Source organism: Polistes dominula, unplaced genomic scaffold (assembly GCF_049000335.1).
Source record: "Polistes dominula isolate Pdom_NZ unplaced genomic scaffold, Pdom_raw_medaka contig_28, whole genome shotgun sequence".
NCBI lineage: Eukaryota > Metazoa > Arthropoda > Insecta > Hymenoptera > Vespidae > Polistes > Polistes dominula.
The window spans coordinates 84636-97994 of NW_028300879.1; the positions used below are offsets into that span (position 1 = coordinate 84636).

The 13359-nt window shown below is 39.7% G+C and overlaps 1 protein-coding gene across 4 annotated transcripts; it reads left to right on the forward strand.

Annotated features, from left to right (window-relative positions):
* Window positions 1–93: 93 nt before the first annotated feature.
* On the forward strand, window positions 94–12303 carry LOC107068533 (interference hedgehog). Of its 4 annotated transcripts, XM_015325026.2 has the most exons (7): window positions 94–903; window positions 4655–4738; window positions 5877–6137; window positions 6231–7235; window positions 7326–8174; window positions 8247–8362; window positions 8670–12303. In XM_015325026.2, the coding sequence occupies exons 2-7, from the start codon at window positions 4666–4668 to the stop codon at window positions 8883–8885; spliced, it is 2520 nt and encodes an 839-aa protein (XP_015180512.2). In that variant the 5' UTR covers window positions 94–903; window positions 4655–4665; the 3' UTR covers window positions 8886–12303. The 4 variants fall into 4 exon arrangements, with proteins under 4 accessions (XP_015180512.2, XP_089029292.1, XP_089029300.1 ...); XM_089173166.1 differs by lacking the exon at window positions 94–903 and having other exon boundaries at window positions 8259–8362; XM_089173174.1 differs by lacking the exon at window positions 94–903 and having other exon boundaries at window positions 8631–8770.
* The last annotated feature ends 1056 nt before the right edge of the window (window positions 12304–13359 follow it).

Genomic DNA, 13359 nt, shown 5'->3' on the forward strand with positions numbered 1-13359 from the left:
TCGTTTTCACGGTAGTAAACGAACGAAATTTGTATTTAAATTCAGTTGCCATTTGGTCGGAATATTAGACAAATATTTGGTCAGCAAGCATCTATAATAAGAAATGATCAGATGATATCAATATGTGAATCTGTCATTATTATAAATACTGACCAAATAAATAAAAAATATGAAATTTTTGTAGGGAGGAATTTTGAATCGCTTGGCATTAAAATAAAAATACGTTTAGCGCAAGTCCTTATATATAATACACATTAGTAGACGAATAGGAAACAATTCGGCGGGAAATATTTGAAATGGGAAAAGTCACGTGAGGGGGTGACGTAATTGCGCATTACAGGTTGCGCGGTAGATGAACACGCGAGGAGCGAGCACTGGCACAGGCAAGCAAAAGCAAGTAAGCGCACAAGGCATCCCTTCGTGGTTGTGTTGTGTTGTGTTGTGTGGCTGAAAACTCGTCGGTCTGCATTCCAGTGTCGCGGAGGTTGCGCCGGACGCCGAGCCAAAGTCGCGGTGAACGAGTCGCTAAGACACGAGTTACAGAAAGAGAGAAAGAGAAATCCTTCGTCTCGCGTCCCTTTCTATCTATTATCCCATCCCGTACCCTTGTTTTCCTTCCCCTATATATCTATTTTCATTAATAGTGTGCCGATCGTATTTGAAGTATCATCCGGAAGAAAGATGAAGTGAAACGTAAAATACCGGCCGCCGCCGCCGCCGCCGCTGCCGCCGTCGTCGTCGTCGTCGTCGTTCCTCTTCCTCCTCCTCCACCACCTCCATAGTTATTCGTAAACGGAGGGGAAAGAAGAGTAGCATAATCTCTTAGTATTGAAAAAACAAAGAGAGAAAGTGTGAAGGATTTAACGCGCGAACGAGACACTGAGTAAAATAGGATTCAAAAGGGTGAGTTATTATCACATTTGTTTTATTCGATTACTTTCTTACTATTAACTATTTTGATCATGCAATTACAATGCAATACAATTTATCATATTTATTGTTCCCTTTTTCTTTATCTACCAAGTACCTTACCTTACCCATATATCTGTTTTTATCGTTCCTACTACTACTACTACTACTACTACGTAGCTTCTCGTCGTCGGGTATAATTTCTAACCTAGATAACTGATGAAAACTCACAATCAGTAAGGTTGCACAAGAGATGCATTCGATCGTTCCTTCTTTTAAAAAGATAAGATGCGAGGAAGTTTGGAGGGAAGGAAGATTAAGAGGGAACACAGGTAAATACTTACTCGTTTGCTTATACATATTATACATATATACCTGTCCGGCAGAGATCAGGAGGAGGAGGTGCACTCGTTCGTGCTGAGGAAAAGAAAGAAAGAAAGAAAGAAGGAACGAACGAACGAACGGGAGAGAGAGAGAGAGAGAGAGAGAGAAAGAGTATAAACGAGGCGACGACGTGACGGCGTGAATATCACGGCGCCTTACTATACAACTTTTTATTTTATATGTGTGTGCGTATTAACCCTGACGCACGCACCCTTTGATATTAAAAATTTCAAGTTCAAGAAAATATACATTTAAAGGATTTCACTTTTTCGCGCTTCTTTTTACGCGCACGCGTTCTCATTCAACTTGTTATTTCAAATCAAAGGAGTAAATAATGAAAGATTTATCAAGAAAAAATACAATGTCACACGAAAGCTGTTTGATTTGATTCTTATATTTGATTATTTCCTCAAATTATAGTATTTTTTCAAACAAATTGTGTTCTTCGAATATTTGTGTAATTGACATTTGATTTTAATCTACTTACATTGTCACTCGTAGTCTCTTTTGATATTTCTTCCATGGATGAATTTACGTTCGTTGAAAGGTTCGTTGAAAGGGATCGGTTCGGATCGGTTCGGATCGGTTCGAATTGGTACGCAGTATACATGTTTAATGTTAGTCAATAAGGAAATACGAAATGATTAAAATGCATTACTGTACTCCTGCTAATCCTGTATCGATTACTCAAGCAATTATTTTAGATTGTCGATCCGTTAATAGGATAAAAATGAATGAGTTCGAATCGTGCCACCGTAGTAGTATTTCTACTTTTTACAAGCTCACTTTTATTACAACAATTACGTAGAATTTGTTCATTTGTTTTTTACACAAAGTCGAGATTAACGTAATAATCGTTAATAATAAACGATGTAGAGATCGAAGAATATGAATTAGTAGTATAGTGAGTCATATCGATTTCATTTCGCGCGCGTCAGGGTTGCGTCAACATTTTGCAAGTATGACTTTTATCGCTCGAGGAGGTTAAGTGTTGTTTCTTTTTCTCTTTGGTTGCGACGAAAAAAGCGACGAAAAAAGCGACGAAAAAAAGGAAAAAAGGAAAAAAGGAAAAAAAATGATTAGTGGAAGATGAGCGTTCTTCGAGCGACAGTCTCTTCAGCTGTCCATTGTGAGATTTTGTCCATTATCGTGCTTTGGCAAGGACTTAAGAGTAGAAAATGAATCACACCCCCTGCTATCTCAACAGGATATTCATTGTCAGAGAGAAACCCTCTGGGAGGGAGTTTGGTAACGGGTTCCCACTGACTGTCGCATCTATTGTCGTCTTCTATTTTAACTGGTCGAACACGAAATCCCCTAAACAGTCTATATTTTCGTTAACGCATATTACATAACTGTATTATAATAAGGAAGAAACCTTGAAAAATACTTTTTGCTTTTTTTACTTCTTCTATTGATTTGATCTCGTGAAAATCAGTGACTCTCTCTCTCTCTCTCTCTCTCTCTCTCTCTCTCTCTCTCTCTCTCTCTCTTTAATTCTTTCCGTGTTTCTTACTAATAGCGGAGGTAGTTGAAGAGAAATTCATTCGGTCCCGGTGGGATCGTCCTGGGAAACAGGTTCTACTCTTCTTCCTAACGATCTTTCATTCGATAAAGTAGCAATAAATAAAATACGTATCATCGATGTGTAACCCAGAAAGGGTTAGGAAGGGTGTCGTAGAGTTGTTGTTGTTGCGAGTCAAGGAAATAAAGATAAAAATAAGAGAACCGCGGAAGATTGACGAGTGTATGTATTCTGTTTCTGTATATGTAGGCTGTTGTTGGAGAATTTTAAAGGGAAGAGGGATAAGGAAGGGATGGATAGACATTGGAGGGGAGAAAGAACGCGTCTTCCACTGGTGGTTTTGTTCGAACGAGCTTGGCAACCACTGCTTTGGAATTCGAGTTGTTTATTTTTACGAGAGCCAATGTCGGGGACCGAGCCTTCTTTGGAGTCCTTCTCACCTGTTACGTACCACCACCAGCCTCAGTTGCTACCATTTAACCAGTATTCGAGATTATTTCTGCGTCTGGCCCCGTTAATGCGCTCCCAAAAGCATTCTTCGCTAAGAAAGAAGAGCTTAAGAGAGACGTGCTTAGCCCCCGCTAAGTTTTCTATAACATGGACTATATTATCATCCTATACCTTTATTCCTTACCTTTTGTCCTTCAAACTTTTCCCTTTTCCCTCTTCCTTTAGTGCTCTAAATAAACTCAAATTTCCGTGCTTATTTATTTATTGATACGTACGTGCTAAAAAATATTGACTTGCATCGAAATGTATATACGATAGGTAAGAGTGTAAGTGTAATGTTGGTTAGCTGTGTTGTACTCTTGTGGTAAGACTTTTTTTTTTCTTTTTTTTTTTCTTTTTTTTTTTTTGATTGCCAAGCAACGATAAAGAAAGACGATGATGATCGGTGGCGCGTGGGCGCGAATAGAAGAGAAGAAACTTCGATAAGTTTTCTCTTTCTCTCTTTTGTCCTACCGTAGCATCTACCTACGCTTTCTTCTCTTGGATAAGCTGATTCTTCGAGGTCCATCGAAAATACGATGATGCATCATCGTCAAATGAACGGGTAGAAAATTGTGTCCATATTCAAAAGATTATGTACCTTTCCAAAATGTATCCTCTATAATCCTCTATAATCCTTTATAATCCTCTATAATGACGTTCTATATAGTCACGTTTACACAGAAGAATTTCTTTCAATAAGTATATAGAAAATTAGGGCTAAATATTTCATTTATTTATTCATCCAAATACGGACAATTATTAATGTAATAGTTGAAACGATGAAATAAGAGTGAAGGTAATTACGTGAAGGAAAAGCCGAGGTCGCGAATCATTCGAATGCGCGTTGATCCTACGACGACTCGTGTCACGCGTGGGTGTTTTTATGAGAAAGACACAGACACAGACACTCTTACCGTATATGGATATTTTCAGCTTTTCTTTATTACGTTATATCGACTTACGTTATATATAGCGATATATATATTTATTATATTAATCTCGCGATATACGTAGAAGAGTATATTTATGGTATACCGGGATCATCCTGTTGTACTCCCAGTCGGAAGAAATGAGCGCTCGTGTGTCTTCTTGGGTGCAAAGAAGGCGCATAGAGCGTCTATTTTCACGTCAAATCTTCCTTCGTTCTAAAGTTAAACGCGTTCGCGTTTGCGTTTCGCATTAATTTTAGTAAGAGGCTGGGCCAAGAGGTTTGGGCTTTGGCCCAACAAGGGTTCCTCCCATAGCAAGAAAGATTATTTCAACGACCCTTTCAACGATCCTTTCTACGATCCATTCAACGATCCTTATTTAATATCCTCATTTTATATCCTTGTTTTGTTGCAGAATGCATCAAGATGGGATCCGTCTTTACCCTACGTGGCATCGTCGTCACCGTTCTTCTCTATGCCTTGTTGCACCTTGCAAACGGTGAGTCCATTTTTCAATTCATTTACATTTAGTCAATCTTTCAAGAATCGGCTCGATGAAAATAACGACGTCCTTAGGAAATTCGTGAAGCCTCTTAGAGGATGCGGAATGTAAAGTTGAAAGCAAGTTGCAGCATTCGCCGAATTCTAAAGCTTTATTAGCCGTTCAAAGTGTCTACGTCTACCACCGTCTTCTCAGTGATGTATGATATGCTTTAAATAACGAGCCTGCTTAACTCTCCTCTTGCGTACCTCTTCTTCTTCTTCTTCTTCTTCTTCTTCTTCTTCTTCTTCTTCTTCTTCTCCTTCTCCTTTTTCTTTTTCTCTTTCTTTCAACACTTTTCATTTCAACTCGCCACCACGAAATATGACTTATATTTCAACGAACTTGTATTCTATTTAATCATGAACGAAATATAACTTTTATTTGTTTCTTTTTCATCTAATCTTCAATCATTTGACAAAAGTTTATTACTTTGTACTACTTATGTCATAGATCTCGAATAAAAAATGATTATCCGCTGAGAATGCATAGAATCGCGTGTGTGTGGCCTTGAAGGGGCGTTACTTTGCGTTACTTTGCGTTACTTTGCGTTACTTTGCGTTACCTTGCGTTACCTTGCGTTACTACTTGCACCCACGCTAGTACTGGGATAGGACAATGGTCGAACGATGAATACCTACCCAGGCAGGAAGATAGATCGGTCCAAGTTCCGTGAGCACCCTAATCACCGTATTCGATAACACTTTGTGTTCCATTGTCGGTTTCTCGTATCTGTTGGTGAAAAATGCTTGCTTCGAAATTTCCGCAACGTGGGATGATTTTGTATAGACAGGCAGGAAGCGATTGCATCGTGCTTCGTGTCGTGCTTGGCATCGTGCTTGGCATCGTGCTTGGCATCGTGCTTCGCCAATATCGGGATCTCCTCGATGGCCGGCCTTTCAACGTACACTCGTTCAACTGGTTTTTTTTACGTACGTTAGAGTTAGCGATCGCATTACCAGGAAGGCTTCCTTTACACGATTGACAACGATCTTTCCGCAAAAGAAAAAACAAAAACAAATGTTGTGTTTACTTTTCTTTTCTTTGTGTAAAAAGATCGAGCCTATAAATTGTTGTTAACTGTTGATTACTACAGGGCAGAGGCCGGACCTTGGCATGTCCTTCAATTGGCATCCAAAACCTTTGGCCGCGCCGTTGGGGGATGACGTGAATTTCGAGTGCAGCCTCGGTCTCGCACCAGAAAAATTTCAATGGCGGCACAGGGCTCTCGGCTCGGACAAGTGGACGCCCTTAACACGTACGGACAACGTTAGTGGTGCTGGAGTCAGGTCTTCTGTCGTTGTCAGTTTCGATGATAAGTCAAAGGCTGGGGACTATCGCTGCGTAGCTTTTTATGGTAAGTCTTTGATGCTAGTTTTTTTTTTTTTTTTTTTTTTTTTTATGATAGTCAAAGGAGGAAAAGGAACAAAAATAGAATAATTTGATGTAGGCTCCAGAGGATTGGCGTCCGATCCAGCAAGACTGACTTTGGCGACCATGCACGAGTTCTCCGACAAGAGCGACATCGTATTAAGCGTAGCAGTTGGTAATACCGTTCCTATAACATGTCCAGTGCCTTACTCCGTCCCGGAGGCAGTAGTACAATTTTACAAAAATGACAAATTAATTGAAGGAGTTGAATTGATAAACGGTCGGACGATAGCCATAGAAAATTGTAAATCCTCCGATTCGGCGTATTATTATTGTACCGCGAATAATTATATAACGTCTCAGACTTGGAGGAGCAATCATATGACCATCTTAAACGTTCACTCAAACGTATCTCAGCAAGCGCCGCCGTACTTCTTGAAACAGTCCCAAACCGAGTACACCGTTTTACGCGGTAAAAACGTTACCATGGAGTGTTTTGCCGCTGGTTATCCAGTGCCTCGTGTTACTTGGACCAGATTAGGTGGTACCTTGCCTTCAAGATCGATACAAACGAAAGCTGGATTAACGATAATTAACGTCCAACCTTCCGATCGTGGGGAATACGATTGTGCTTGGAGTAATGGTGTATCGAGTCAACCACTCAAATCTGTGATCATTTTGAAAGTTGCCGAGGAACCAAAAATCATCAAATCGCCCAAAGCTTTGACCTTTTCCGAAGGAGGGGAGTTGGAATTTTCCTGTAGTGTTACAGGTCAACCCGAACCAAGCATCGAGTGGTTAATAAACGGTGAAACTTTGTTGCCCGATAATAACTTGGAAATTCGTGGCTCAACTTTAATCATATCGGAAGTCGAGAAGAAACACGCTGGTATTGTTCAGTGCGTTGCCAGTAACGAGTACGGTTCCGATTCCGGTTACAACTTGTTGATGGTCAATCCAAAACAGCACGTAAGCGGTGGAACCGAGTCTAGACCGGAATACGGTCTTCCTGGATCTTCTCGGCACAAACATACCAGGGGAGGAGGTAGAAGAAGAAACAAGGAAGACAAACGTAAAGGCACTGGTAATTGTCATTTCAATAGTCATTTGAAAATATTCGAAACAATTGAAAATATTTGTCTTTAAATCAAGTCGTATTTTTGTTTTCTTTCAGCCGTATTAGTTCCGCCTAATCAGCCAAACGTTACCAGACTCTCGGACGTCTCCGTAATGGTTAGATGGTCCGTACCAGAGAATAAGGGTCTTCCAATAGAATTTTTTAAAGTTCAATATCGTCAACTTGGCCCAAGGATAAACGGTAAACCCGGCGGCAAGTGGATGACGGCAAATACAGAGATTCCTAACCATGTGCGTTCCTTCGAAGTTACGGATTTGCAGCCGGACAATACCTATCGATTTAGAATCGCTGCCGTTTATTCGAACAATGACAACAAATTGAGCCCGAATTCGGTGCGTTTTCATTTAAATCGCAACGGTGGTTTCGAAAGCAATACCATGCCGATCCCCTTGTTGACTAATACCGAAGCCTTGAGTTACAACGAAGTATTACTAATTTGGCAAAATCTTAACAAATCAGCCAAAATCGATGGATTTTACGTTTATCATCGTGCCTCGAGCTCAGCCGGAGAATACGTCAAGACTACGGTCGAGGGCAAAAATTCAACAAACATTACGATATCTCATTTACAACCGGACACCACTTACGAATTTAAAGTACAAAGCTTCTCCGTAGACGCTGCTTCGGAATTTTCTCAAATTCTTCGACAAAAGACGAAAAAAAGTCCGGCAAAAGAAGAGAACAAAAATTCTTTTAACGAGCAAGTAGTCGCTGAGAACAAGTTAAAGCCAACGGACAGCGATCGTCGGAACGACGACAACACCTATGCGATTATTGCTTCCGCCTGCGGTGCATCCGTTCTCTTGGTCATCATAGTGCTTTTGGCGCTTTTTTACAAGAGGTCCAAGAACAAGCAGAGTCGCGAATCTTCTCAAAGCGAGTGCGGTAGGTCGAGCAACGTTTTTCCTTGTCTTTAACGTTTTATCGTCCTTAATCATATACGCATGTACCTAACAGGAAAGCCAATAGCAAATGGAAGAGTAACCAACGGAGCTGTCACCGATTCTAAAATTAACATAACGTCGAATCCATTGGCAGGTCTCGACGCTTCTGACGACACGATCCAACCTAAGGTCGGTATCTCTGTCTAATATTATTACGAGAAACATCGAACAACCATCATCTACTCCCTAAATTCTCTATAATCCTTATTACTTATTAACTTGAAACAATATCCTTAACTGATCAATGAAATCTCGAAAAAACCTTTGACGTTTCTATCCTATCATTTAGTTGTTCTTCTTGTTGTTTGTATCATCTTCCTTCCTCTATCGGAGAGAGTCGTTTTTCCTTTTTTGTTTTTCCGAGCACCATACACGTACGTTAACTTACACGCTCTAGATCTGAAACGAAGCAACGAACACGCATGTTTCTGAACAGAGCGGACAGCAATCGTCGATGGAAATGACCTCCTTTCTAAATGGGCAAAACAACAACGGCAACGGCAACAGCAACGGCAACGGCAACGGCGACGGCAACGGTAGCGACCACAACAACGAGGACTCCGTTGGAATCGACGTGAATGTTCCCCGTAGTAACGAGCCAGCAGTACCCCCGCATCAAGGATCATCACCACCTAACGATCAACCACTTTGAATGACACATTAGAAAACGTCTTCATTATCAAATGTCGCTTTATAGTTATATACACCCCCATACACACGAGTTCACGTTGACTTTAAGATAATAGGCAGCTTTTTACGGATATGTCCGATTCTTCCATAAAAATCGTATTTGATGTTTTTTTTTTTTTTTTTTTTTTTTTTTTTTTTTTTTTATAATACGACAAGAGTTACATATCTTACAATTAGAATTGACACGTTAATTGCTTCATTTAAATAATATTTTTCAAATTCTATTGTCGCGCATGCACAATAGAACTTGACTTTCACTTCAATGAAAGATCTCTTCTTCATGAACGTATCGCGCTTGTTAATATTTCATTATAGAAATCACGCTATAGTTGTAAATATATATAATTCGACGAGAGATACGTTTTATCTTCGCGAACGCCGTCCAACGAGATAAACACAATATACGCGTATACACACAGACACACCGCATATACATGTATTCTTTTTATCGAAAATTTCGAATCGATTATATTCGATTCGGTTTTAGATCCAGGCTAATAGATCTGATAGAAAATGAACGTGTTGAAAGGAAGAAAAGAATACGAATGAACGAACGAACGAACGAACTAACAAACGAACATTACACTAAATAATATAAAGCGAAATATCGAGTATTTTGTAAAGACGCGCGTAAAAATAATTGTGCCAGATGCACATATCGTTATTTTATTCTTCTACGTAGCTTGACTACGTTTATTGCAGTATTCATTTCTCTTTTGATACGATCAAAATGTTTTTCTATTCTAACAAGAGAAAACTTGTTTATTCATACTTCCATAATATTATATTTATATTATCGTCTCGACTGATACTTATTTAATTACTTGATCATTTACTCTGAATAATTACTTCCGTAATAACCAAGTTATTACCACCCTCGAGGAGAATCAGGTATCGTACAATACTCATTCATTTCTCTTTTAAAGATTATTTCAAATGGTTGCATTTATTTCTACACCGATATATTATATCAAAACACAAATATTGATTTAATCTTATACGTTCTTTCACTAATTAATCACGACGAGATTTCCTCATTTAGTGTCATTAAGTATCATTATTTTCTCAAATTTATTTTATACTAAATTAGACATTTTAGTTATTATATAATTTTTAGAACATTTCTTATCATTTATGTCAACGTCATATGTATATATACAATATAAAGACATTTTTTTATATTTTTTATATCGATGCAACATTAAAGATACAGTGTCAAAATATTAGCATGGTATCAGAGATTCAGTATATATAGATATGCAATGTACTATAGTGAAAAACGAACGGATGGATGATTTTATCCTAGCGTTAATATCAAAAGATTGAATCTTCTTAAAATAGGACAGATTAAAAAAAAATGTAAATAAAAAGAAACAACAAATATATATTTGCAATCGAGCGCGCATTATGCGACGACGTCAAGTTATGCGCTAGGACGCCTGTACGTGCACGTGTGTTCTCTCTCCTTTTTTATTTCATTATTCCTCTTTGGTTTTGTATATACATACATACATACATACATACATACATACATACATACATAAATACAAATTCAGTTTACGTACGTGCTAATCGTATGCGAGTATCTTTGCTTATGCGTGCACATATAGGCGTGCACATATAAACGTGCGCGAGCGTACGCCTTTATTTTCATAAGTGCGATTATTTAAATGTTTAATTTGTCCGCTTGCTATTATTCACCTATGCACATTACAGTGGACTGTATATAATAGAAGCGGACTTTGTATATAATAGAATATTTGATGCGTTGTTCTATTGTCAGAACAAACGAACAAACGAACAAACGAACAAACGAACGAAGGAAGGAAGGAAGGAAGGAAGGAAAAAAATATATATTATATATAAATCGATAGATAGAAATGTATGTGCCTTATATCTTGCCCAAGTTATTAAATATAATGTGATGATCAAGACCAGCGCGCGATAGAATGAAAATTAGTATTAATATTGAACACATATTCTGATCATGGTAATACCAACTCTACATTGTCGACGGACTACGTAAATGATCGAATGACAAACATGTTTTATGTACTTAATCAGATTTCTTCTTCTTTTTTTCCTTTTTTAGAAATACATTTTTTTGACAAAAACGACAAATCTATCGTTTATTATATCATTATTTTCTTCATTTTTCTTCGACGTACATAGGTATGAAATATGTTAAACGTTAAATAGTGCAAAGGCTTCATTATATATTTATGTATCATTTGTATTTTAATAAGGAGAACCACTTAAAAAAACTTGTATAACAAAGTAATATCTTATGTGAAAAAAAAAAAATGGTGATCCAACAAATAGCAGGGTAAAAAGTTTAGACATGCAAATGTGTGACTTTAAAGTTAGAAGACGTGTTATAGAGGGTTAAGAAATCATAGAAGGCTCCCGGAATTTCATTTTCTCGCGTAGAGCCAAGAAAATACATATGTGTCTGCAAAGTTCGCCAAGAAGATGAAAAAAAGGAGGAAGTAGAAGAGGAAGAAGAATAAAACGAACAGTTTCTTATATATCATCCCTTCGCGGTATGTGATTTCTATCGAGAATTCGAACCTTCGTCGTATTAGTCGAATAGAGCTACCCCATTTCTTTGAGGATATTTTCTACGAGAGAACATCATTCGTTCTGACTAGATATGCAAAGCCATTTGGAATCTAACGATTACGTAACCTACCTATACTACCTTCAATCTCAATAACATTTCAACACTCATTGCTATGAATGCTCTCGATGCTATTGAAAATAAAGTCAAATCCATTATAAATAGTTTCGGATTTTGGAATTGAAATGAAATTTTCAGCATGACAGCATGTTTTTGAAAAAGGCAAATGAGGAGGAGGAGGAGAAGGAGGAGGAGGAGGAGGAGGAGGAGGCGGCGGCGGAGCCAAGTTCGGAATATAAGAGTGAGAGAGGCCTCGAGTCGTTGTCGCCGCCGCCGCCGCCGCCGCCGCCGCCGCCTGGCCGAAACAATCGTTATGATTTTCCGGCGTGGTTCGCTCGATACCGTCCCGCTTTCTCTGCTGGAGCTGCGTTTCTGTGTGGAAAGGGGGTAACGGGGTTGGAACGTGTGCGTCTGCGGGTTGCCGACAGAATGCTCGGAACCCACCACCGGAGCACCATTGGTGCGATGGGACGGACGGTGGAAGGGACGGTGGAAGGGACGATAGTGTATACGCGTTAACGCATTACCTACCTGACGAAAATTTCCTGCTACGCTCGTTAAACGCGCTGCCATGCATGAGACGCCAAATTATACGCCAGAAAATAGAGAGAATTTACTTATTATTATTCCGGAAACTTTATTATTAATTTACCATCTCTAAGGAAATTAGAAAAACATATATTTTCAAAGAAATACTAAATCGTCGTCTTTCTATCGTAGGTATATTTTTGTAAAAGCAGCTTGCACCTGCACGATACGCATAATCCGTTAATGCTACTATAAACATTGCTTCTTTTCCATCGCACGTTCGTTCAGAGTATTTTACGAAGAGCATTAGAAAATCTTGTTCAATTGGAATTATAATGTTTGGATACGTCATAGGTGGACTAGACGCGATTAATGGTAGAAACGTTGGTCACTGCAAGGGAGAAAAGAGGCTAAAAGCAAAAGGTTTATGGAGAAAGAGAGAGAGTTGGAAAGATGTATGGTGGTAACGGGGCGTAGTCAAACGAGCGTCGGTCCCGGGAGCACCCCCGTTCCCCTTCACCAACTGGGAGAAGAGAAGAAAGAGAGAGAGAGAGAGGGGGGGAGAGAGAAGCATTGAGCAACGTGGCGGGAGGAGGCGTAAGACGATGTCACCTCTTGCGTCCTACGAACGTCTTCCTTCGCGTAGAAGAAGACACGAAACGCGCGTTAAATCAATGATACCGAGCTTGCGCCGCGTTACTCCCACGTAACGTGCCACGAAGCCGGAAGCTCCATTCCCCTAGACCCTACGTGCACCCTACGTGCATCCTACGTGCACTCTACGCTCGGCGTGTGCCGTGCGGTGCCGTGCGGTGCCGTGTCGCGTGTCTTTCCCTCCCACTAGAGGTCACCATCCCTACCACTAACTTTTCCATTTGTTCTTTCTACTACTACTAGCATTCCTATTTTTCATCGGATCAACTCTTTCCCTATCTTTGTTTCGCACTCTTCTTGCATTTTCTTTACACGTAAAAGTTCGATGAGCATCGTCGTATAAATGCTTTGAAGCAATATAAATCTCTGTCAAAGTTTTTCTCTCTCTCTTGCGCTTTGGTCTTTTTTCGTCGTTGTCCCGCGAAAAGGACCGATGAAAAGGCTCGTCGTCGTCGTCGTCGTCGTCGTCGTCGTCGTCGTCGTCGTCGTCGTCGTCGTCGTCGTCGTCGTCGTCGTCGTCGTCGTCGTCGTCGTCGTCGTCGTCGTCGTCGTCGCCTCCCGTCTACGATGCCTT